Source organism: Pelophylax lessonae, assembly GCF_965119305.1.
Source record: "Pelophylax lessonae genome assembly, chromosome: 2".
Taxonomy (NCBI): domain Eukaryota; kingdom Metazoa; phylum Chordata; class Amphibia; order Anura; family Ranidae; genus Pelophylax; species Pelophylax lessonae.
In genome coordinates this window covers 625,967,425-625,989,765 of record NC_138769.1, presented here as the reverse complement: position 1 = coordinate 625,989,765, position 22,341 = coordinate 625,967,425, and the positions used below count along the sequence as shown (strand labels likewise).

General features: G+C 47.0%; 1 protein-coding gene across 1 annotated transcript in view; it reads left to right on the top strand.

Moving 5' to 3' along the window:
• Positions 1-22,341, top strand: part of MTMR6 (myotubularin related protein 6) — a 97,116-nt gene that overhangs the window by 25,360 nt on the left and 49,415 nt on the right. The window contains exons 2-5 of the mRNA XM_082246682.1: positions 5,022-5,138; positions 8,754-8,916; positions 12,515-12,672; positions 14,918-15,046. Coding sequence (XP_082102808.1) covers positions 5,022-5,138; positions 8,754-8,916; positions 12,515-12,672; positions 14,918-15,046 — 567 coding nt within the window. The remainder of the gene's footprint in view (positions 1-5,021; positions 5,139-8,753; positions 8,917-12,514; positions 12,673-14,917; positions 15,047-22,341) is intronic.

Here is a 22,341-nt window from a genome sequence, read left to right as displayed (position 1 = left end):
GGTGCGCAAGTTCCGCATGGAATCCCTGCGGTCGGTGGTGGCTGCCCTGGTTCCGGGGGAGTTCATGGCTTCCATCGACTTGAAGGATGCGTATCTTCACATCCCTATTTTCGAGGGTCACCAGAGGTACCTTCAATTCGCCATAGCGGAAGATCATTACCAATTTTGTGGCGTTGCCTTTTGGTCTCGCCTCGGCTCCGAGGGTGTTCACCAAAGTGCTGGCACCGGTTCTGGCTTTGTTGAGGGCCCAGGGCATTTCGGTTCTGGGGTATCTGGACGATATTCTGGTTCGGTCTGCGACCAGCCAGAGTCTGGAGAAGGATCTGTCCGTCACGTTGCAGACTCTGCAGGAGTTTGGTTGGACGATCAATTTTCCAAAGTCGACATTGTGCCCATCGGTTCGGATTTCTTACCTGGGTATGATTCTGGACTCTGTCCAGGCGAAGGTCTTCCTGCCGGAAGAAAAACGCGCAGCTCTTCAGGAGGCAGTCAGGTCCCTCAGGGACGTTCCATCTTCGTCCATTCGGACGTGCATGCGGTGTCTGGGATTGATGGTCTCGGCTTTCGAGGCGATTCCCTTCGCCCAGTTTCACACACGGGATCTCCAAGCGGAGATATTGTCCAAGTGGGACGGGCGTCCGCAGTCTCTGGATCTCCAGATGTCATTGAGTTCTCAGACCAGAAGGGATCTTCTGTGGTGGCTTCAATCCCCCTCAGTATCGGGGGGCAAGTCTTTTCGTCCCCTTTCGTGGACGGTGATCACCACGGACGCCAGCCTGTCGGGCTGGGGTGGTGTTCTGGGCGTTCTGTCCGCCCAGGGTGTTTGGTCGACGGAGGACTCCTCCCTTCCGATCAACGTTCTGGAACTGCGAGCGATATTCCTCTGTCTTCGTCGTTGGACAGACAATCTTCACGGCTACCCTGTTCGGGTGCAGATGGACAATGCCACGGCGGTGGCTTACATCAATCCCCAAGGGGGCACCAGGAGTGCCCGGGAGGCTCGAGAAGTGGCCGCGATTCTGTCTTGGGCCGAGACGCATGTCCCGGCGATATCGACAGTTCACATTCCGGGGGTGGAGAATTGGTAGGCGGATTATCTGAGCCGCCAGACCCTGGACCAGGGGGAATGGTCCCTTCACCCGGCTGTCTTCCGGATGTTGTGCGCGAGGTGGGGTCTTCCGGAGGTAGACCTTCTCGCGTCTCGTCTGAACAACAAAGTACCACGGTTCGTGGCAAGGTCGCTCGATCCTCGGGCAGACGCGTCGGACGCGTTGATTGCCCGTGGCATCAGTACCAACTGATGTATGCGTTCCCGCCGATTCAATTGCTGTCTAGGTTCCTTCGCAGGTTGCACGCGGAACCGACCGCGGTGATTCTTGTGGCACCGGACTGGCCTCGCCGGTCCTGGTACGCAGACCTCGTAAATCTGGCATTCGACGCCCCGTGGCGTCTGCCTCTTCGAGAAGATCTTCTGTCGCAAGGACCGATCTTCCATCCTGCTTTACAGTCGCTGGCTTTGACGGCCTGGCTGTTGACACCGAGGTCCTGAAGAACAGGGGTCTTTCCCCTGAGGTCATTCACACCTTAATAAATGCGAGGAAGTCTTCCTTGGGGAAGGTTTATTACCGTACTTGGTAGACGTATTTTGCCTGGTGCGGATCCAGGGGTTTCTCTCCTGACACTTATTCGGTGTCTAGGGTGTTGCCCTTCCTCCAGACGGGTGTTGACCAGCGTCTGGCGCTGGCCACGATCAAGGGTCAGGTGTCTGCTTTGGCCGTTCTTTTTCGACGGCCTGTGGCATCTAATTCTTTGGTTAGCACTTTTGTGCAGGGGGTACGTCATCTGATCCCTCCTAGGAGGGACCCTCCTCCCCCTTGGGACTTGAATCTAGTTCTATCGGTATTGCAGCGTGTTCCTTTTGAAAGGATCAGGGAGATCTCGCTGTCTTTGTTATCCAAGAAGGTCGCCTTTTTGGTGGCTATCACCTCGGCTCATCGAGTGTCGGAGCTGGCAGCCTTGTCCTGCAAGTCTCCGTATCTGGTTGTGCGTTTGGACAAGGTGGTCTTGCGGCCTAACCCTTCTTTTCTTCCAAAAGGGGTTTCGGACTTTCATCTCAATGAGGACATTGTCCTACCTTCACTTTGCGCGAAGCCGAAGCATCCGACGGAGGTGCTGCTTCACTCCTTGGATGTTGTCCGGGCGATTAGAGTCTATCTCAAATCGACTGAGTCTTTTCGCAAGTCGGATGCCTTGTTTGTCCTTCCGGAAGGTCCTCGGAAGGGCATGGCGGCGTCGGCTTCTACAATCGCCAAATGGATCAGACAGACCATTGAACAGGCCTATGCTTTGAAGGGGAAAGTTCCCTCTGTACCTGTGAAGGCGCACTCCAGATCTCTGGGTACGTCTTGGGCCTGTCGTCATGGGGCCTCTGTGGCCCAGGTGTGTAAGGCGGCGACTTGGTCGACCGTACACACTTTCACGATATTCTACAGAGTAGATGTTCAGGCATCGGCTGATGCTTCCTTTGGCCGCAAGGTTCTTAGTGCGGCAGTTCCCTAGAGCCCTTGTTACGGGTTCTTTGGCTTTTTGGGATATTCGTTTTTTCCCTGGGTTTTCTTGCTCCTGTTGAGCGAGTGTTTTGTTCTTATGCCCATCTGGTTTCCTTCCTTTGGTAAGGTTCCTTTCTCTGATGGGGAGACGGCGTTGCCTTGGGCGCGGCTGCGTTCTTCCCACCCCTCATGTTTACACTGCTTTGGGACATCCCCATTGGTGATGAATATGAAGTGGGCGGCGACTGTCGGAGGACGTAAGAGAAAACGGAATTTTTGTAAAATCTTACCTGTAAAATTCCTTTCTCTGAGTCCTCCGACAGTCGCCGCCCCCGCCCCTCTTTTGGGGTTTTGATGTACTCTCTACTGCTATTCCACTGAAACTGAGTTGGATACAGGAAGTGGAGGGTTATGTACTGAGGGGACCACCCCCTGGGGGTGGGATATGTTAAAAGTCTTTGTACTAACATATTCTGTTGTCTAGCTACTCCTACGGAATAGAGGACATAACCCATTGGTGATGAATATGAAGTGGGCGGCGACTGTCGGAGGACTCAGAGAAAGGAATTTTACAGGTAAGATTTTACAAAAATTCCGTTTTTTTTCTTTTTTTTTTTTTTTTAATTAAGAAAATATATATATTTTTTCCAATTATTATTATAAAAAAAATTTATATATATATAATATATATATTAATCTTTTTTTTTTTTTTTTTTTTCCTCATCGCCATGTCACAGCCTAAGGCCCCTTTCACACGGGCTGTCTGATCAGGTCCGCCTGTCAGTTTTTCAGGCAGACCTGATCGGACCCTTCATTCTCCTCTATGGAGCAGTAATCTGCCGCCATCTGATCCTGTCCGCCAAAAGCAGACGGATGGTGGTTCTATTTTCTATCCATCCCGTGGATCGGATCAGATGGCATCGGATGGAAAGAGACAGACAGTCTGTTTTCATCCAATTGCGCTAGAGGAGAGTGGGGTTCTAGTCGTATTTATGTGTAAATTTAGTATCTGTTTTATTAAATAAAGCTTGGTTGTTAGTTTAAAAAAAAAAAACTGGCTCCTAACTTTTTTAGCTGGCTCCTAGATTTCAGGAAAATTTGTCAAGCCCTGATGTAAGGGGGAGCTATGCTGGGCACACATGATGTAAGGGGGGGCTCTGCTGGGCACACATGATGTAAGGGGGAGCCTCCTGGGCACACATGAGGTAAGAGGGAGCTCTGCTGGGCACACATGAGGTAAGAGGGAGCTCTGCTGGGCACACATGATGGAAGGGGGAGCTCTGCTGGGCACACATGATGTAAGGGGGAGCCTCCTGGGCACACATGAGGTAAGAGGGAGCTCTGCTGGGCACACATGAGGTAAGAGGGAGCTCTGCTGGGCACACATGATGTAAGAGGGAGCTCTGCTAGGCACACATGATGTAAGGGGGAGCTTTTTTTAAATAAAAAAAAGAGGTAACGCTTACCTGGTCTGTGGCACAATATTGCACAGAAAAAACACTTTCCCTCTCTTCTAGCAGTCTTCACCTTATATACTCGATATAGACTTCACCTCTTCTTTGAGTGCCTTCTGTAGGAAGTCTTTTGCTAAGTAGGCACCTGGGCATGCAGACTCCTGGTGGATCCTGCACAGTGCTACGTGTGCCCATACACACACACAGCACTGAAAAGCCATGCCCCTGCTCCCTCCTTACAGAAGTTTTACTGATGCCAGCAGCCTATGGGTCCTTTGCCCTCAGTTTCTCCTTTGAAATGAGAAAGTGAGGAGAGCGACGCTGGAGCCAGTGGTAGTGACATGGTACCAGGTAAGTAATGGGGGAGGTGTGGGGTGGAAGTTTTTCACCCTAATGCAAAGAATGCATTAGAGTAACAAACACTTAGGCCCCTGATACACAGGGTGGGCTCCATTGGAGTCTGCCTGCTCAGTGGGGGATCTGTCCGCTGATCCCCGCTGAGCAGGCGGATGGCTAGTCTCCACTTAGGCAGAGTGAACACAGCCCGTTCTCCTCTATGGGCGGTTGGATATAAATGGATTGTCTGTCTGTTTACGCCTGACTGCCATCCAATCTGAACCATCAGACAGATGGGGAATGGATCTCCATCTGTCTGTTTTTAGCGGATCGGATGTTGGCGGGTGGCAATGGACACATGTCCATTAACACCACCTGCTCCATAGGGGATACTATAGGGTCCGATCAGGTCCGCCCATGTGAAGGGCTCTTAGACTTTTTAGCAATACTTAAATATGTGTTGCCTTGTGTGTTAAATTGTGTACTTACTTTAATATACAAGCCTATTTACTGGCACAGAGCATGCCCACTATGCCTCTGAGAACCTTTTTTTGCCTCTTCAGAAATGTCACACCACTTTGCAGGTATGCATTTGCCTAGGTCGTCTAAGGTGTCCTTGACATTCTGCTATATATAGAGTTTTGCTATTGTGCCTACCTGAACCTTGTGTTTGTTTTTGCAGGTGGAGCAGGTGAAGTTATTGGATCGCTTCAGCCCTAGCAACAAATCCTCTTCTGGGACGCTGTATCTCACCGCCACCCACTTATTGTTTATAGACTCTCAGCAGAAGGAAATCTGGGTAGGCAATTGTACATTGAATGTAATGTGTTTACAAAAGCCTTATCATATGACATTTAATATTCAACAAGCTGGAAGCTGAACAGACAAACTGCCAAACTGGCCCTGGAAAGGGCTCTTCTGATAACACTGAATGCCTTGTTTCCCGCTATTAAAGGGGTTCTATATTTATGTGTAAGCTGATCTTCAGCTATTGTGAATAATAAGTACCTGCTGAGTGCTGGCTTCCATCACAGCTATTGATTTTCTCCTTTTTCTTACAATTAAAAGATAAGTTCACCTTAATAATAATAAACGCATATAATATGACAGCTTAAATGCCCAACGAAAACCAAATAAAGGTATAAGCTATCCCAAGCGCTTCAAATGAGGACCACTCACCAATAAATAAATTGGCTATGCAGCTACTTAACTAAAACATATGGAGAAAGATATATAATAGATAGATACTCAACAATATCCCTATATATATATAGTAGCGCAAACTTGTCAAGAAGCAAGTGCCAAAAAAAATACTGTGCCCACTGCACAAAAGTCCGAAATGCAATAGATGTCACATAGGCAGCAGGAAAAAGTTCAGAAATGACTCAAACAGTCCATAATCCTTCACTCTATCTCCTGGGATGATAATGTACGAAGACGTGTTTCTCAAAAGGATCACCACCACCACCGTGCTCCAAGGGGGAGGAGAATTGCCCACTCACCAGATGCTGTGGCCCAACCCACTTTCGTGTTTGAGCATTCAGGCTTATAATGATGGTCACTGGTCCAGAGTATCCACAACAGGAATCGCTGGTGCGCTGGTGCGATTCCTGTTGTGGATACTCTGGACCAGTGACCATCATTATAAGCCTGAATGCTCAAACACGAAAGTGGGTTGGGCCACAGCATCTGGTGAGTGGGCAATTCTCCTCCCCCCTTGGAGCACGGTGGTGGTGGTGATCCTTTTGAGAAACACGTCTTCGTACATTATCATCCCAGGAGATAGAGTGAAGGATTATGGACTGTTTGAGTCATTTCTGAACTTTTTCCTGCTGCCTATGTGACATCTATTGCATTTCGGACTTTTGTGCAGTGGGCACAGTATTTTTTTTGGCACTTGCTTCTTGACAAGTTTGCGCTACTATATATATATAGGGATATTGTTGAGTATCTATCTATTATATATCTTTCTCCAATAATAAACGCATACTTTTTTGGAGGTTAAAAAAAATTTGCATTTATTATTTTCTTTTTACTCTGCAGCTTGTAAGGCATTGCACCCGAGATCAGCAGATTACAGATGCAATGGCTGGCTCCTGCAGACACTCAATACAGTTGCAGTATGGGCAGACAGTAACTGAATTTCAGGAAGAATGAATAAACTACGAAAACGCCCACTAGCGCCCTCACAGTTCATTGAGAACTACAAGCCATCAGCGGCAGCGGCCAATGGTACAGTGCAACTGGAAAGTATTCACAGCGCTTTACTTTTTCCACATTTTGTTATGTTACAGCCTTATTCCCAATGGATTAAATTCATTATTTTCCTCAAAATTTTACAAACAATACCCCATAATGACAACGTGAAAGCAGTTTGTTTGAAATCTTTGCAAATTTATTTAAAAAAAAAAACAAAAACGGAAAAATCACATGTACATAAGTATTCAAGCTTTTGACAATCACAAATGAGCTCAGGTGCATCCTGTTTCCACTGATCATCCTTGAGATGTTTCTACAACTTGATTGGAGTCAACCTGTGGTAAATTCAGTTGATTGGACGTGATTTGGAAAGGCACACACCTGTCTATATAAGGTCCCACACTCAAAAGTGCATGTCAGAGTACAAACCAAGGCACAAAGTCCAAGGAACTGTCTGTAGACCCCCGAGACAGGATTGTATCAAGACACAGATCTGGGGAAGGGCACAGAAAGATTTCTGTAGCATTGAAGGTCCCAATGAGCACAGTGGCCTCCATCATTCGTAAATGGAAGAAGATTGGAACCATCAGGACTCTTCCTAGAGTGGGCCGTCTGGCCAAACTGAGCTATTAGGGAAGAAGGGCCTTAGTCAGGGAGGTAACCAAGAACCCGATGGTCACTCTGACAGAGCTCTAGCGTTTCTTTGTGGAGAGAGGAGAACCTTCCAGAAGAACAACCATCCCTGCACCAATCAGGCCTGTATGGTAGAGGCCAGACGAAAGCCTCTACTCAGTAAAAATCACATGACAGCCCACATGGAGTTTGCCAAAAGGCACCTGAAGGACTCTTAGACCATGAGAATCAAAATTCTCTGATCTAATGAAACAAAGATTGAATTCTTGGGTCTGAATGGCAAGCCTCATGTCTGGAGGAAACCAGGCACCGTTCATCACCTGGCCATCCTTACAGTGAAGCATGGTGGTGGCAGCATCATGCTGTGGGGATGTTTTTCAGCGACAGGAACTGGGAGACTAGACAGGATCGAGGGAAAGATGAATGCAGCAATATATAGAGACAAATCCAAAGAGTGTACAAGTACACAGTACATACGGTGCTCCTAGAAGAAGTGCAAAGTCCCTTGGTCCATTGGAGCTTTCATCTGTATGTGTTGACCATCAACAGGGTAGAGATATAGATTAGGCAGCTGAATGGATAGATAGATGGCTGAGCAGGAGAAGGGACCGAGGCTGGAACCTCTGCAGCTCCCACAGGAGATCTGGGTAGGATCACCTCAATGTAGAAGAAAACGAATAGCAGGGCGTTATCATGGATGTTTCATGTTGTTTCTTGCTAACCTCAATGTAGGTGGGCTGCTTATTTTGATAAAGTGTTTTTCATTTGATACTGATCTCAGCGCCCTGCTATTCGTTTTCTAATATATAAAGATATCCTTGATGAAAACCTGCTCCAGAGCGCTCTGGACCTCAGACTGGGACGAAGGTTCATCTTCCAATAGGACTATGACCCTAAGCACACAACCGAGATAACAAATGAGTGGCTATGGGACAACTCTGTGAATGTCCTTGAGTGGCCCAGCCAGAGCCCAGACTTGAACCCGATTGAACATCTCTGGAGAGATCCGAAAATGGCTGTGCACTGATGCTCCCCATCCAACCTAATGGAGCTTGAGAGGTCCTGCAAAGAAGAATGGAAGAAACTGCTCAAAAATAGGTGTGCCAAGCTCAAAATATTGAGCAAAGGCTGTGAATACTTATGTACATGGGATTTTTTTCATTTTTAATACGTTTGAAAAGGTTTCAAACAAACTTCTTTCACAGACAGTTTTTTCTTTTGTTCAACCAGCAGGTTGAACAGAAAAAAAAATTGATCCAATTCCCCCATCCACACATTTTATTATGATAATGTTACGTTCTGTTTGGACGCCATTTACGGGAAAAGGTATGAAATGAAGGTTGACTGTCTTTGCTTTCCATTTGGTTTAATAAATGTGAATAGTAGTATACGTGTATGTGTCTCCTGTCTATATTATATAATACAATTTTCTTTGGACTTTTAAAATTGTCAGGTTCTACTGAAGATTTTGTGTTTCCAAACAACTGTTAAACACAGTTTGTCACATGGTTCTCTAGAAGGTTTTTTTTAGACCTGCCTGCTTCATTGATATAAACTTCAATATGACATGTATCTGTAACAGATTCTACATCATCACATTGCTGCGGTGGAGAAGCTAGCTCTCACAACTACTGGCTGCCCTTTAGTGATACAATGCAAGAACTTTCGGGTTGTCCACTTCATAGTTCCCAGGGAGAGGGACTGTCATGACATCTACAACTCTCTGCTTCTGCTGTCAAAGCCAGGTAAGGTATACTGCCATCTCCAAATTATTATTTATTTTTTTGTACCTATTTCTAACATATATAATATTAAAATATAACAGTGGGAAACCTAGCTGTACACTAATATCAGCATCCAGTAGTTTTTTTTGTATTTACCAAGGTCAAAACAGCACTTCTCCACCTATGTCCTCAAACTCTGATGTATTTCACCCTTTAACAAGGCCTTATTGTACACATGAGAGCTTCAGATTTCATGTTGTTAAATAGATAGATTACTAAATGCTGATATTGTGGTGTGGCTATGGCTTCTTCTGTTGGATCATGATTTGGGAGCAGATGCAAGCTCAGGATGGGGACAGGCATCTGCGACTTGGGGTGCAGGTCAGAAGACCCTTGGAGTGGTGGTAATTTGCCTTTTTATGTACAATATTGAAGCTTAATATTTGGAAACCTTCCAGGTAAAGATAAAGGAGGAAAACATGATTTTATTCATGATCAACCATTTTTTTTTCTATTTCTCTCTACGGAGTGCTGCTATTTGTTTTTACTCATCTTACCTTTGCTCACCTGCCAATGAGATGTGAGATACACGCTACTTCTGTGTATGGGAATTATGTGACTCTCTCCCACATTGCCGTGATAATAATATGTGCAAAACTTATCTTGGTTTGTTACTAATCAAATATTGTAACCAAAAAAGTGCAGCATGATGTTCTGTTCTACATTCAGCTCTCTCCAAATATTGCATTCTCAGTAATAGGATCAGTAACATGAAGAAATCAACAAATTCATGCAACAGCATTCAGGAAAGAGAAATGTCCAATTATTCCACAACAGCAGGAGGAAAAAAGCGTGACAAATAATGATCAAGTTTCTTAAATTCCAGAAAGCTGATGAGAAGAACAAATATGAAATGTTTCTGTAGGATACTTTTTACCACCCGGCGCACCATTGTTTTACATCTATCTCTGTTGGCAGGATTGTGAACCTGCTCATTGTAAGCATAGAACCACTTCTTATTTGTACTGTAGGCTTCACACCCTTAAGGCTTTTCCTCCTGTGCACTCTAAACTCAGTTCATCCCAGAACACTACATTCTCAGAGGTACTTCCCCTGAGTTGTTAATGGTCTCTTGTGATCATAATAATTGCAAAGGTTTTATTCATGTATCTATACCTATGCCACTGCTTGCTGCCATATTTCGGCTCCGCTAGGTCTGATCTAATTGATTGATTGAGGATGGCTTTTTCTCTTTCTTGTTCCTTTGGGCAAACGGGGCAAAATGGCAGTGATTAGAAGGTGACACAACATGCAGACAGAATAACTTTATAGGTTAAATTAGTGTTGGGCACCTTAAAGTAAGGGTAAGGTCTGAGACCTGTCTGCACATTTTACATTACATTGACATTTGTCACCTAGAACAGCTGTGTTCATTTTCTGCACCAAAGATCTACATAGTGCAAAACTACAGGCATTGTAGCTTAGATTAGGGTAGTATTCATGATCCAAGCATAATAGGAGCTACATAGACTTATCTTAGAGGTTTGAAAATTATGTTTCATAAGCCATCCTTATGTCATTTAAGAGTGTGCAGACTGTGAATACAAAAAAAACAGGCGGTGATCATTTGGGTTTTCATGGTATAATCATTTTTGCAAATAACAATATTTCAGTTTTTTTAGGTTTTCAGAATATTGTTACTAAGACCTCAGAATACAATGATTAATGATACCTGGAAGTAATCCCATGTAGAAAAATCCAACAGGCTGGTTGTACCCAACTCATCAATGGATCGACTTGGGTACAAGTCAGTCTGCCCATACATGGATCCAAATTTGGCCAGTCCCTGCTGAACCAGCCTAAGTTCGATCTATATATGACCAGCTTTACAGTTTGGTGATTACCACAACATTCACTAATTTCACTGGGAAAGGAGTCGCAACTTGTAGTGCAACCCCAATTCCAAAACTGTTCATATCAATTTCAAAATTACCTTATTTTTTTCCTAAAATTTCTCAGTTTAAACATTTGATTTGTCTTCTATTTTCTATTGTGAATAAAATATGGGTTTATGAGATTTGCAAATCATTTTATTCTGTTTTTATGTCGATTTTACAGCGTTCCAACTTTTTTTTGTAATTGGGGTTGTAGTATTAATGACATGATCTGCCATTGGGTGCATTTGTTTGTCCTGTTACACGCTGGGCCTGTTTGTAGAGAAGAACTCAAGCCCAATTGTTTTAATTTTTAGAATTATCTCTTAGATCCTAAAAGGCTGGAGAAATCTGCAAATGTTGATTTCTTGATTTGCCCACTGAGCTTTCTGTCTTCCTGTTCACTTATTCCCTCTTGTACCCCGACTACTCTTACCTGTAAGATAGGGGGAAGGAGGGTATATTTCCACAGATTTTCCCCTGTGCCCTATAAAAAGGAATGACAAGTATAGGGCAGTGCCATGTGTACCAGAGGTTACAAGCATTGGTTCTGTAGCTTATGGCTTTTGGCTTGGTTGGAAATAATGTTTATAACACTGTTTTATAGCCGGATGTTTTTTTCACAGGGCACTATAAGGGTGTCGTACGTGCAACGAGCCACAGTTGTGCAAGGTTTAATTTGCAAAGAACTTCTTTTGGGTGACAGGAGTCCCGCGATTCTGTTTGCACAAATTAACTGTAAATCGCCAGGCGAGAATCGCAGCAAAATCCCACCGCATTTAGGGTGCCATTGGAAGTGACGGGAATCTTATGGGCATCCCGCGATTTGCCATGATTCAGGATCGCAGGGCAGAATCGCCGTGATTCTGCCTGCCATCCTTGACGCCAATATGTGAACGAAGCCTTAGGTGAGAGGCTGCAGCTAGGGCTGATTTGTGTTAGACATTTGTGAACACATCCTTATACTGTGCAGCCTCAAGGATTTAAATGTTAGGGTCATGTCTGAGCCAGCTTTGCATTTGAAGAAGTAGATGCTGACCCTGTATGATGTCTGTATAAAGAATGCTGCTGTCTTTTTGGTAAAAAAACAAAAAAACAAATGGCGGTGTGAGAGTACTGTAATTTCTGTGAGAGGTAGTAGTATGCATGAAAATATGTGATGCTAGATTCACTTCAAAGTAGAACTGTGGTCAAAACTTTTCCTTTCATTTTGGATAGAGCAAGGGAGGGTTAAAAAACCGATCAGATTTACTTTTCACCATCTGTGTCCCACTGCAGAGATTTCCCTTCACTTCCTGTCCCATAACCAAACAGGAAAAGAGAGGAAATTCCTGCAAATTAGGGGATCCCTTGGGGACTCTCCAGGTCACCAGAACTAGTGTCCCAATTTGAAGATTTCCCTTCTATTACTTTTCTTGGGGCAAACCAAAATTTGGGATTTCCATTTACGTTTACTTTCAATGATAACGATAGACGGGAGAAATAGAGAGGGGGAATCTCCTTAACAGACGCACAGACAGCAGTAAAAACTGACAGGGGGTCCAATCCCTCTCCACTCTATCCAAAACTAAAACAAAAGTTTTGCCTGCAGTTATACTTTAAGGTGACATAGGATTACTCAGATATTAGTATGACAGATAGCATGGTGTGTATTAGATGACCTGATCCTATTGATTTCTTTTTAGTGCGATATGCTGATATCTACGCGTTTTCTTATAACCCTAAACAAAATGAGAAGGAAAGAATTCTTGGATGGCAGTGCATAAGCCTGAAAGAAGAGTATCAGCGAATGGGGGTCCCCAATTCTTACTGGCAGCTCTCTGATGTCAATAGAGATTACAAGGTAATTCCAGTATATGGAACATAGGGCTGTTCTGTCCCGGGGGTCAATCCTCAAGTGTGGGTAAGTGGTGGCATCCAGGGGACTAAGGGGTACTACACTGGCACCAAGGCAGCTTTCTGGAGGGTAGAAGCAACTCGAACTGGCAAGGAATAGGATATTTTTTGTTTTTGATTTTAATTGTGCATCATATTTTTTCACAAATTTTTTGATCACATATAGTTGTGGTTTATATCATTTTATTCACATTTATTTGTTTATTATTTGGGATCTATGATTGATCACATATGATTTAGAGCCCATTTACATTAGGGTGACTTGTCAGGCAACTTGTCAGGTCCATTGAGTAGTACAGGACCCGTTCTAATAGGAGCGACACAAGTCGTTCCGACTTAGAAAAAGGGTCCTGTACTACTTTGGGGCGACCTCGGAGCGACTTGTATAGACTTCCATTATGTGAAGTCTCTGCAAGTCGCGCTGAAGTCGCGGTGCACAGCGGTGCACGCGACTTTACAGGTCGCCCCCCAAAGTCGTGTCGCCTCTATGGGCTCTCACTCAGCGCAGCTTGTTTATAATATTGTTCATTTGGTGATATCACACTGGATGTTGCATCTGTTTTATTTTACACTAGCGTGGTTATACTTTTAGATATTAAGAAATAGGAGGCGCCTCTAAGTGCAGTATTGACAGCGCTTATAATTCCACAAAAGGTAATACACTTACGGGATAGAAGTAAAAACGGGCATGTCCGATCATCACATATCAGGCTCAGTTCCTGTTCCTGTGGCTCTGACTCCTCTGGCCAACCAGCAGCTGTAGGGGGGAGAGATGGTACGCCAAACCGGGGTAGGATCTGTCCTCCGAGGCTGAGGTGGAACGCGTGCCTCACTTGTGGACCGCACAGAGTGGAGTGACGTCAAGATGGGGGCAGTAATGCGTTTCGGAGCATGCGCACAAGAGTTCCTTTGAAAGACCAACAAAGGAGCTGTTGTGTGCATGCTCCAAAATGCGTTACTGCCTTCATCCCAACGTCACATTGCTCCATGCGGTCCACAAGTGAGGTGTGCGCTCCACTCAATTGGGTGGAATTAGGTAAACCGACTGAGATTCACTTTGTGGGTGATCCTGTTGGTATCCTTCCACTCCACATTGTTTGATTACAAAAATCGAAGGAGCCGGGTGTAAAATCGTCGGTCAAGCAGCGGCTGCTTCCATTTGCATGCAGCTGCTGTTGAGGTATTCTGACAGCCACTGGTGCCAGCTATCAGAATACAATAGCTGGCACTGCAGCTTCATCCATCTGCGCTGTGTAATGTGGATATAGGAATTTGTTAGCTTTTATTTATTTTTTTTTTAGAAAAGGAAAAATCTGTCCATGTATGGTCAATTTGCCTAAATGTATTTTTCTTTATTAAATTGGTATCTCTAGCTTTTTATTAATACGTGAGAAGTGAGAAGAGAAGACTAAATCCTCTAGTTAATTTTCAATTGTTCCTGTTTCCCCGCTGGATGTTTCCACTTACAACCAACCTCACCAGGAAGGGAAATTTCTTGAATCGACACAGAAAGCAAAATACAGAAGGTCCTGACTAGAGATGAGCTTGGGCATTACAGTGACACCTTGGGATGTACTGTTGCTTGAGTGCTTAAGTGTTTCTGTATTCATTTCTAAGGAATGGTCAGCCAGGGATGAGCTTGGGCATGTTCGAGTTGCTACGTGCCCGATTCCGCCAGGAAGTCGACACTGCACTCCACTAATCACAGGCAGTGAGACATTTCCCGATCTGTGCAGCTGCGGATCGTGAAATGCCTCAGTGCCTGTGATGAGCGGACTGCAGTGTCGACTTCCTGGCGGGATCGGGCACGTAGCAACTCGAACATGCCCAAGCTCATCCCTGGCTGACCATTCCTTAGAAATGAATACAGAAACACTTAAGCACTCAAGCAACAGTACATCCCAAGGTGTCACTGTAATGCTTTGTCCGATGCAGCCCTCCTCAGATTGGGGAATCTTCAACAAACTGTAAAAACACACAGGAGGGCGCAAAGCCTAGTGCATTACCACCATTAGCATTTTTTATTTATTTAGTAAACATATGCTAGTGTACAAAGATAGTACGAAACAAGCATACGAGATCATAACTCCAGCCGCTATCCATAGCACAGTAGAAAAACTAACGCATTTCAGGGGGTGTACCCTCTTCCTTAAGAGCTCAACCTGACCCTAACCAAACCATCTGTCTTTCAGGTGTGTGAGACGTATCCACGAGAACTGTATGTGCCAATTACAGCAAGCAAGCCGATCATTGTGGGGAGCTCAAAATTTAGAAGTAAAGGGAGATTCCCAGTGCTGTCCTATTATCATCAGGAGACACAGGTAACCATTTCCTGTCAGTTTCTATTGACTATTTTTATAGGAAGTGCATCATTCGCTTGACAGAAAACAAATTAAAGTTCTGTAAATCTGCATTGAGTTAATAAAATTTATTCTCTTCCCAACAATAAGCAATGCTGCAGACCTGAACCTGACTTGATATGATCAGGACTTGCAGAGTTTAGAGCTGGCCACACATGCGACTATTTTCAGTCAACTTTTTTCCCATCAGGAATCACAGATATTAAGCAAATAATCATCATAAACTAAGCAATCTATCACTCACAGGTTCCAACTACCACCATTGTTCATTTGATTGTAAAGTTGAAACTGGGTAAGAAATTGACTGCCGTAGTTTAAGTTTATTAAAAGATCGCACTAAAATTTAAAAGTAAACAAACTAACGCAACCCATACATGTTCAGTGCTGCTGGTTATAGCACTAATTGATTGTGAAAAACCCGACAGGTTGGTTGAATAGAAGTCAATCGGCAGATCGACTTCTGTAAATCTAGTTTCTCTTACGTGCTCCGACAGTCGCCGCCTCTTCATATTCGTCACATATGGGGTATTAGACTTTGCTCCGAAGGAGTAGCTAGGCAACAGAATATGTTAACATTAAAGCTTTTAACATATCCCACCCTCAAGGGGTGGTCCCCTCAGTCAATACCCTCCTACTTCCTGCAACCATATCTCAGTTTTAATGTCTAGCTTGTCAGGAGTGGCTGGCTCTCTCTGTGCTGGGGCTTTGTGCCCCAGACTCTTTCTTCTTTTTTGATTTTTTGTTTGAGTTTTCTCTCTACCTTTACTTAGCTGTTCTTTTTGTCAGCGTTAGTTAGTTCTTCGGATGAAGAGGATCATGCGGGCTGGGTCTCGGGCTGATCCCCCTGGTCGCAGGTCGTGGGTCAGTGGCTTCCCAGCCTGCCATCGAGCGTTCAGCCAGGTAACGCTCCTGGTACAGTGAACGACCCATCCCTGTTCGTTGCAGGGATGATTGGTGAGGTGGCTACCTCACTGGACGCTGTGCGGTTTCTTAACCCCCATTCTGTGCGTCTTGTATGCGACTCTCCCTGCCTCATGTGCAGCGGCTTGTTCGCCTGTGCGGGTCCCCCACGCCATTGTGAGGTAAGTGTATCTATGTGGGGACCTGTCTGTCTGGGGGGGGTGTCAGTCTGGGACTGTGTAACCTGCCTCTATTCACACTGTTTGTCTCCCTATCACTCGGCTGCATGCTGTGGGCTGCAAGGGGGGGGGGGGGGAGCTGTGTGACACTGTGTGTGTCAGCCTTGTCAGTGTGTGCAGCTGTGTGCTGTGAGGCATGTTTTGTGGCATGTTTGGGCACTATACAGCGATCGCTGCGGCGATCTCACATGTTGTTTTTATACATGGATGACATGTGTGTTTTTACTGTACTGTGGAGCGGCGGTTTCGGCGCCAAACGGCGCCATTTTGCCTACACTCGCTCCGGCCGCATGTTCTACATGCATGGCGGCCATTTTCTTGTAGCCTCCATAGGCTTTCATAGAGCGCCCTGGCAGCATCACTTCCTCTTCTCCAGGAACACCGATCGAGGCAGCAACAGCGGCGAGGGTCTCCTCAGGTTATATCCTTCCTATCCATTGCCTGTGTCAGTTTTATGGTCCCTGTGGGGGTCTCATTGTGCTTGTGTGTGGCGCGGTGGGCTGCGCTCGCCGCGCTTGTTAAAGGGGCAGTTAACCCTATATTATCCGGCATTTGTTATAGGGGCAATGGATTCTCAGGAGGGCAAATTTCCTACCGCCTTGGTGGAAAGCCAGGGGACCGCTGTTTCCCCCCCAGGGGGGGATTTAGCCTCTATTGTGGCTGGCCTTGCTGCTCAGGTGCAGATGCTGGTGGCTGCTCAATCTACTAAAAGACCCAGAGTTGCTCTTTCCTCTGATTCTGAGGGTGAAGGTGATGGGGCTGTTATGGCGGGGGCCTCCTTATCGGGGTCCCGCTCCTCCCTGGATCTAGTGGGGTCTGAGGTGGAGGCTGAAGTTGAAGGGGTTGATAATTCTCCCCCTGGCTCGCCTGAAGAGCTTGCAATCATGGATGAATTGATTGCTTCCATAAAGCAAACGCTGCGTTTGCAGGATGAAGTGTGTCCCCCCGCTGCCTTGGCGGCTTATGGGACGCAGAGAAAACGCAGGACGCCGCAGGTTTTTCCCTGCAATGATGATTTTCAGCGCGCTGTTAAGGAACAATGGCGCAATCTGCGCAAACCTTTTGCTGTACCTAGTAGGTTCAAGCTGCGTTATCCTTTCTCGCCTTCCACTGATGAAAGGTGGTGTGTGCCTCCCCCAGTGGATCACGCAATTGCGGTTTTAAACAAATCCACTGCGATTCCTGCAGAGGATTCCCCTGTGTTCCGTGATGCCACGGATAGGAGATTGGAGTCTCTTGCCCGTCATACTTATTCTGTTACGGGTTCTATGCTTAAGGCTCTGTTTGCTTCTCTCATGGCGGCCCAGGCGATCGCAAGTTGGACGCAGATGCTTAGGTGCGTCCTAGTGGCCGATTCGGCCTCGCCGGCGACCCTGGACATGGTGGATCAAATCCACCTGGGTGTCATGTATCTGTGTGATGCGGACTTGGACCTAGTTTCGTTGGCTGCACGTGTGCACAGCGTGGCGGTTTTGTCTCGCCGCCTGGTTTGGTTGAAATGTTGGTCGGTGGACCAGTCTTCACGTAAGACCTTAGCCAATCTGCCTTATGATGGGTCTCGCCTTTTTGGGGAGTCCTTGGATGTGTTGATTAAGGGGATCACCGGGGGTAAGAGCACTCTCTTGCCCCATTTCCTCAAGGCTAAGGGGGCTTCTGGGAAGAAGCATGCTAATTTTCGGCCCCCTCAGGGGTCCTTTCGTGCCTTTCGGTCGCACTACAAGGGCAAACCGTTCAAAGGTCAAGGCTCTCAGAAGAAGCCCTGGTCTGGTAAACAGAAGTCCGGTCAATCCGGATCCGCAGCCCATAACAGTGCGGCCTGAAGGGGCGCCCTCACCCAGTTTTGGGGTGGGGGGACGCTTGCTCGGTTTTCTTCAGCCCTGGCTGACCCGCGTGCGGGACAGATGGGTTCAGGAGATCGTTCGATCTGGTTACAAGATCGAGTTTCTCTCTCGGCCGGAGAGCAGATTTTTTCCCTCGAATCTTCAACTGTCTCCAGAGCGTTTACGGGACCTGCACCTGGCGGTGCGGGACCTGATGGCTCAGGGAGTGGTAGTTCCGGTGCCTCATCGGGACAGATTTCGCGGGTTTTATTCCAATCTGTTCACCGTGCCCAGAAAGGAGGGCAAGGTTCGTCCAATTCTGGACTTGAAGGCTCTGAACCGCTCTGTGCGGGTTCGCAAGTTCCGCATGGAATCCCTGCGGTCGGTGGTGGCTGCCTTGGTTCCGGGGGAATTCATGGCCTCCATCGATTTGAAGGATGCGTATCTTCACATCCCCATTTTCGAGGGTCACCAGAGGTACCTTCGATTTGCCATTGCGGAGGATCACTACCAGTTCGTGGCGTTGCCTTTTGGTCTCGCCTCGGCTCCGCGGGTCTTCACCAAGGTGCTTGCACCGGTTCTGGCATTGTTGAGGGCCCAGGGCATTTCTGTCCTGGGGTATCTGGACGACATTCTGGTTCGGTCTGCGACCAGCCAGGGTCTGGAGAAGGACCTGTCTGTCACGATGCAAACTCTGCAGGAGTTTGGTTGGACGATAAATTTTCCAAAGTCGACACTGAGTCCGTCGGTTCGTCTTCCCTACCTGGGAATGATTCTGGACTCTGTGCAGGCGAAGGTCTTCCTGCCGGAAGACAAACTCAGAACTCTTCAGGAGGAAGTCAGGTCCCTCAGGGACGTTCCGCACTCGTCTCTGCGGACGTGCATGAGATGTCTGGGATTGATGGTCTCGGCCTTCGAGGCGATTCCCTTCGCCCAGTTTCACACGCGGGGTCTCCAAGCGGAGATCCTGTCCATATGGGACGGGCGACCTCAATCTCTGGATCTTCAAATCTCGTTGAGTCATCGCACCAGAAGAGACCTTCTGTGGTGGCTCCAGTCCCCGATGGTGTCCGGGGGCAAGTCGTTTCGTCCTATCTCGTGGACGGTAATCACCACGGATGCCAGCCTGTCGGGCTGGGGTGGTGTTCTGGGCGTTCTGTCCGCCCAGGGGACTTGGTCGGAGGGGGAGTCCTCCCTTCCGATCAACATTCTGGAATTGCGTGCGATAAATCTCTGTCTTCATCGCTGGACGGACCGGCTGCAGGGCTGCCCGGTTCGGGTGCAGACGGACAATGCCACGGCGGTGGCCTACATCAACCACCAAGGGGGCACCAGGAGTGCCCGAGTGGCTCGAGAAGTGGCCGACTTTCTGTCTTGGGCCGAGACTCATGTCCCGGCGATAACGGCGGTTCACATTCCGGGGGTGGAGAACTGGCAGGCGGACTATCTGAGTCGCCAGACCCTGGATCAGGGGGAATGGTCTCTCCACCCGGCTGTCTTCCAGACGTTGTGCGCGAAGTGGGGTCTTCCAGATGTGGACCTGTTCGCGTCTCGTCTCAACAACAAGGTGAGAAGGTTCGTGGCAAGGACGCGCGACCCTCAGGCAGACGCGTCGGACGCGTTAGTGGCCCCGTGGCATCAGTACAGGCTGATGTACGCGTTTCCACCGATTCAGTTGCTGTCCAGGTTCCTTCGCAGGTTACACTCGGAACGCAGCACGGTGATTCTTGTGGCACCGGACTGGCCTCGCCGGTCCTGGTACGCAGACCTCGTGAATCTGGCGGTCGACGCCCCGTGGCGTCTGCCTCTTCGAGACGATCTCCTGTCTCAAGGACCGATATTCCATCCTGCTTTACAGTCGCTGGCTTTGATGGCCTGGCTGTTGAGACCGAGGTCCTGAAGGAGAAGGGTCTCTCCCCGGAGGTCGTTCATACCTTGATCAACGCGAGGAAGTCTTCCTCTGGGAAGGTTTATTACCGTACTTGGAAGGCCTATTTTGCCTGGTGTGAGTCCAGGGGGTTTTCACCCCGCACGTACTCGGTTTCCCGAGTGCTGTCCTTCTTTCAAACGGGTGTCGATCAGCGTTTGGCGCTGGCTACGATAAAGGGTCAGGTGTCTGCGCTGGCCGTTCTGTTTCAACGTCCCGTGGCTTCCAACTCCTTGGTTGGCACTTTTGTTCAGGGAGTGCGGCATCTGGTTCCTCCTAGGAGGGATCCTCTGCCCCCTTGGGACTTGAATCTCGTTCTATCTGTGTTACAACGTGCTCCTTTTGAACAGATCAGGGAGATCTCGTTGTCTATGTTGTCCAAAAAGGTCGCCTTTTTGGTTGCGATCACTTCGGCTCGCAGAGTGTCGGAGCTGGCGGCTTTGTCCTGCAAGTCTCCGTATCTGGTTGTTCATTTGGATAAGGTGGTCTTGCGACCTAATCCTTCTTTTCTTCCGAAGCGAGTTTCGGAATTCCATCTTAATGAGGATATTGTTTTGCCTTCGCTGTGCGCGAAGCCTAAACATCCAAAGGAGGTGCGATTGCATTCTTTGGATGTTGTTCGGGCGATAAGGGTTTACCTTAAATCGACTGAGTCTGTTCGAAAGACGGACTCCTTGTTTGTTCTTCCAGAGGGTCCTCGGAAGGGCATGGCGGCGTCGGCCTCTACCATCGCCAAATGGATCAGGCAGACCATTGAACAGGCCTATGCTTTGCAGGGGAAAGTTCCCCCTGTGCCTGTGAAGGCGCACTCTACTAGATCTCTGAGTACGTCTTGGGCCTGTCGTCATGGGGCTTCTGTAGCCCAGGTGTGTAAGGTGGCGACTTGGTCGACCGTGCACACTTTCACAAAATTCTACAAAGTAGATGTTCAGGCATCGGCGGATGCTTCCTTTGGCCGCAAGGTTCTTAGTGCGGCGGTTCCCTAGGGTCCCTTGTGGGGACCACTGGCTGTTGGGATAAGTTTTTTATCCCTTGGTTATTTGTCTTTTCCTGGGTTGTTGCTCCTGTTGAGCACCTGTTTTTTCCTGTTGCCCAGCTGGGTTCCTTCCTTTGGTAAGGTTCCTTTCTTTGATGCGGAGACTGCGTTGCCTTTCGGCGCGGATGCGTTTCCCACCCCTCATGTTTGCACTGCTTTGGGACGTCCCCATATGTGACGAATATGAAGAGGCGGCGACTGTCGGAGGACGTAAGAGAAAACGGAATTTTTGTAAAATCTTACCTGTAAAATTCCTTTCTCTGAGTCCTCCGACAGTCGCCGCCCCCGCCCCTCTTTTGGGGTTTGGTTGTATACTCTACTGCTATTCCACTAAAACTGAGATATGGTTGCAGGAAGTAGGAGGGTATTGACTGAGGGGACCACCCCTTGAGGGTGGGATATGTTAAAAGCTTTAATGTTAACATATTCTGTTGCCTAGCTACTCCTTCGGAGCAAAGTCTAATACCCCATATGTGACGAATATGAAGAGGCGGCGACTGTCGGAGGACTCAGAGAAAGGAATTTTACAGGTAAGATTTTACAAAAATTCTGTTTTGCACATACAGTGCCTTTGCGAAAGTACTCTGCCCCTATAACTTTGTGACCTTTTGCCATATTTCAGGCTTCAAACATAAAGATATAAAACTGCAATTTTTTGTGACGAATCAACAAGTGGGACACAATCATGAAGTGGAACGAAATTTATTGGATATTTCAAACTTTGTTGTCAAATAAAAAACTGAAAAATTGGGCGTGCAAAATTATTCAGCCCCTTTACTTTCAGTGCAACAAACTCTCTCCAGAAGTTCAGTGAGGATCTCTGAATGATCCACTGTTGACCTAAATGACTAATGATGATAAATAGAGTCCACCTGTGTGTAATCAAGTCTCCGTATAAATGCACCTGCACTGTGATAGTCTCAGAGGTCCGTTTAAAGCGCAGAGAGCATCATGAAGAACAAGGAACACACCAGGCAGGTCCGAGATACTGTTGTGGAGAAGTTTAAAGCCGGATTTGGATACAAAAATATTTCCCAAGCTTTAAACATCCCAAGGAGCAATGTGCAAGCGATAATATTGAAATGGAAGGAGTATCAGACCACTGCAAATCTACAAAGACCTGGCCGTCCCTCTAAACTTTCAGCTCATACAAGGAGAAGATTGATCAGAGATTCAGCCAAGATGCCCATGATCACTCTGGATGAACTGCAGAGATCTACAGCTGAGGTGGGAGACTCTGTCCATAGGACAACAATCAGTCATATACTGCACAAATCTGGCCTTTATGGAAGAGTGGCAAGAAGAAAGCCATTTCTTAAAGATATCCATAAAAA